The sequence below is a fragment of the Poecilia reticulata genome, linkage group LG22 (genome assembly GCF_000633615.1).
Source record: "Poecilia reticulata strain Guanapo linkage group LG22, Guppy_female_1.0+MT, whole genome shotgun sequence".
In the NCBI taxonomy this organism is placed as follows: Eukaryota; Metazoa; Chordata; class Actinopteri; order Cyprinodontiformes; family Poeciliidae; genus Poecilia; species Poecilia reticulata.
Genome location: NC_024352.1, coordinates 13,750,011 through 13,754,124, shown reverse-complemented (window position 1 = coordinate 13,754,124; position 4,114 = coordinate 13,750,011). Strand labels below are relative to the sequence as shown.

At 39.4% G+C, this 4,114-nt stretch overlaps 1 protein-coding gene across 3 annotated transcripts in view; it reads right to left on the bottom strand.

Annotated features, from left to right (window-relative positions):
* The window catches only part of gale (UDP-galactose-4-epimerase), a 5,218-nt gene extending 1,104 nt beyond the window's left edge, over positions 1-4,114 (bottom strand). Inside the window, exons 1-9 of one of the 3 annotated variants that reach the window (XM_008399574.2) lie at positions 3,953-4,114; positions 3,243-3,372; positions 3,031-3,152; positions 2,073-2,186; positions 1,023-1,199; positions 825-938; positions 669-735; positions 498-583; positions 328-405 (exon numbers count right to left, since the gene is read on the bottom strand). In XM_008399574.2, coding sequence (XP_008397796.1) covers positions 328-405; positions 498-583; positions 669-735; positions 825-938; positions 1,023-1,199; positions 2,073-2,186; positions 3,031-3,152; positions 3,243-3,363 — 879 coding nt within the window. In that variant the 5' untranslated portion in view covers positions 3,364-3,372; positions 3,953-4,114. The remainder of the gene's footprint in view (positions 1-327; positions 406-497; positions 584-668; positions 736-824; positions 939-1,022; positions 1,200-2,072; positions 2,187-3,030; positions 3,153-3,242; positions 3,373-3,952) is intronic. The other 2 variants (XM_008399575.2, XM_017302416.1) reach the window with 2 other exon arrangements.

Genomic DNA, 4,114 nt, shown 5'->3' with positions numbered 1-4,114 from the left:
AACACAATATAACTCCAAGTAAATCAAACTTCTGTGAAATCAAACTGCCACTTAGGAAGCAACACTGATTGACAACAGGGACCCTCGTCGGGTCAATCAGTGTTGCTTCCTAAGTGGACAGTTTGATTTCACAGAAGTTTGATTTACTTGGAGTTATATTGTGCTGTTTAAGTGTTCCCTTTATTTGTTTGAGCAGTGTATATATAACAAAACTTGAAGACAGAAGTGATCATATTCTTTAATGTACTGCATATTAGTAATTACATCTTCCAACAGGGATGCAAAACAAAACCATGATTTTGTGCTTGTGGGACTTTTATGACTTGCCTCTTTTCCTGAAGCCTTCTCCATCGCTTTCACCATCTGGAGCACAGAGTAGCCCTTTCCTGTGCCAAGATTGTAAACCTAAACACAAAAATAAATAAAACACAGATAATATAGCAGAACTAACTATATCGGGTCAACATATATGGCCAAAATATAACTCTGAAAAATACCTGGCATCCACAGTTGACCTTCAGTTTCTTCAGAGCTGCTATATGTCCCTTTGCCAGGTCTACTACATGGATATAATCCCGAACTCCTACAACAGACAAGGAAAAAGTTGCATCATTCTGAATATTTAATTGGTACTTTTAAAGCTAAAAAGAAAATGCCTCTGTCCTTGCCTGTTCCATCGACTGTTTCATAGTCATTTCCAAATACATTGAGAAATGGTCTCCTCCCAACCGCGACCTACGTAGATCACAAAAAGGCAACAGATTCGGTGAGATGACGGTAGAATTTACACCCACAGAGTCCTGTAGATGCTGCCGTGCTTTTACCTGAGCTACGTAAGGCATCAAGTTATTCGGGATGCCCTGAGGGTCCTCTCCAATCTGACCTGAGGAATGAGCTCCGATAGGGTTGAAATAGCGCAGCAGCACAGCATTCCAGTCCTGCACACAAGAAGCAACAGTTATCCTCCGGTGAGGAGCAACGGTGCACGTCTCTGAGATTCTTTAAGTGCTCCGAATGGGTACCTTCTCAGATTTACAGTGATCCTTGATCATCTCTTCTATGAAGTACTTAGTCTTGCCGTAGGGGTTGGTGCACGCGCCCACAGGGTGCCGCTCGTCTATGGGGAGGTGCTGGGGGTCTCCGTACACCGTGGCGGAGCTGCTGAAGACCAGATTGTGCACGTTGTGAGCCTGCATCACCTGAGACACATGACGATGCACACAAAGATAGCAACACATACAGTTAGCCGCAGTAAACTGAGAATAAGCAGAAAGGCTGATCTAGCAGAGAAATATTAAGGCATTTCATATTCCAACAGAATTTTTTTTTTTTTTTTTTTTTTTTACAAATGAAAATATCATATGTGGATGTGGTTTGCATTTATATCCAGCCCCCTTAAGTCAATAATATGCAGAAATACAATTTGTTGCAATTAAAATTTATTAAATATAACAAGGAGCTTTAAAAATCTACACTAATCAATGCAATGCTTTTTATTAAACCAAAGTATTCTTCTAAAAAGGTCAAACTTAGCCTCAAAATGACTCACTTTGTAATTGTGATTTGGACATTAACTAGGCCATCCAAACACCTGATGGAAGGTGAACCTTCTTCAGAGGCATTTAAAATGTTTTCTTGCAGGATTCTCCTGATTTCTCCGCATTTTGTGCTGTGAACAATAACCAGCTTCCTTTTTAATGGCGGAGGTGCCGTTTCCATCCACAGCTTGCATATTGAACGTATTGTTTTCTTTCTCCATCAAAATTATGCAGTATGTTCTATGTCCCCTTAAGCTGCAACAGCACGCCCCTTTGCCGTTTTTTCATTGTATTTTCCGGGGGTGAAGGTTAAGGGGTTTTTAAGCTCTCGCATATTTCCTAATAAAATACATTTGGTGACAAACTGTGGCAAGAGATGCGAATACTTTGGTAAGAGACTGTGCATGCAGTGGCAGATGTTGTGAACTCGACAAACAAAGGTGAGGAATTGTGCAAATACAGCTGAGCTTAGAGCAGGATGAAGACAGAGTTGTGCAGACTGAACGGAGGCTGGTTGTGTAAGATGAAACTGACCTCCACCAGATTCATGGAGGCAGTGAGGTTGACTCTGTAGTAACGCAGCGGCTGCTCCACCGACTCCCCGACTGCTTTCAGGCCGGCAAAGTGCATCACAGCACTGAAAGAGTGCTGCACAACAGATGAAGCAGAATGAAATTCAAGTGAATGCATTGGAAAACTTGTTAGCAGCAGTTAATGTAACTGTAAAATGTTTTTCTTTATGTGCAAGAGTAATTAGAAATCTCAGGTTGACTTACTCAAATCTAGTATGGATCATATGGAGCATATTTGGATATGCTCATCAGTAATTTATTTGTGGTGGGATCATTGCATGATGGTGAAGAAACAAATGTGTCCAGAGATTGATTAGAATTGATTAATTCTAATCAATTTCCTAACTACAATTTTCAGCAATAGTGTCACAATTACCTTTTCGGTAACACTTTATTTGAAGTGGTGTGCATAAGACTGACATGACACTGTTATAAACATGACATAACATCTGTCATGAACATAAAGAAGTCTTTATGAATGTTTATGACAGTTGTCATGAAGTGTCATTCGGTAAATAATGACACTTTTAATGCAAAGTTGCTCTAAAAGTTTCATTAAGAGTCCATTAAAAATGCCAACTTTGCATTAAATTATCATAATTTACAAAATCATGCAAAGTTGGCATTTTTAATGGACTCTTAATGAAACTTTTAGAGCAACTTTGCATTAAAAGTGTCATTATTTACTGAATGACACTTCATGACAACTGTCATAAACATTCATGACAGGTGTTATGTCATGTTTATAACAGTGTCATGTCAGCACACCCCTTCAAATTAAGTGTTACCACATTTTTTATGAAATCATTTAACACCCCCTCCCCAAAAGAAAAGCAAACTTCTGGTATTTAAAATGTGAAGAAAACATAACAGATACCGACTTAGCAGGAACTAATTATCATGTCAAACAAAATTCTGACCTTTTTGAAGAGTTTTTCCAGTGCAGGTCGATCCAGAAGGTCTAGCTCATGAAATTCAATGCTGGTGTTGAGGAGCTTCTCTATCCTTCGAATGCTCTCTGCCACATTCCCCTCTCCTCCATCAAAACACAGGGACACACACGGATCTTAATAATCAATGAGCTTCATTTAATAATAGTTTTTTAACCCTTCCCGAAGGAACTGGAGCTCACCTCGGACAGCATTGCTGTAGTTATCCACCACCACCGGCTGGTAGCCTGCCTCGATTAGCTCCACCACGCAGTGGCTCCCGATGTAGCCGGCTCCACCTGTGACCAACACCTTCTCCGCCATCCTGTGGGTCTGTGACATCATGCAGCAAGTCAAGAAGAGGATGCATTCTTCAGAGGATGCCAATCTACCTAATTTCTTCTGAACACACCTCAAGCGTTTGTTGGAGCCTATTAAAAGCTGTGTGACTCACCTGTATTGTCCCACGTCAGCAGGTTAACCCTGTCTGACTGCAGGACACAATATTGAACTATAGAAGGCATTAACGTCAGCAGAAGCAGGTATTTTATTTTGGAACATTCCTCGCCTAAAAATACATTTCTCTACTAAATTTGTAAAAAAAAAAAAAAAAACATTTCATGTGCTTACATATAAAGCATGTTTTCTTTTTTTTATTATCAATTGCCACAAAACGGAAAAAAGATATTCAGAATTGATAGAAACACAATTTATAGCCTTTTATTTGCATTAGCAGTTTGTTTTCAAGTTACACAGAAGGTCAAAATCCAAACTGCACATGACTGAAGCAAAAAACTGACAAATAAAGCTCTGAATTCCTGCTTAAGCAGCCAAATTACATATTATTGCCACAATTGGACTAAAACTGAATTATATTTTACAACACAACATGAGCTGTTTGTAAAATACTCACCTAATCTTTCTGTGTGGTTGGAAGACGGTCGCTCCAGGTAATGTTTCTTTGTCAATCTGGTCAGAACAGACTTAAAATGAGGCGTTTAAATCAGTCTGCCCATTTAAAAAGACTTTACTTGACACATAAAGTCTTTACTTCCTGGTAAACGTGGAGAAGAGT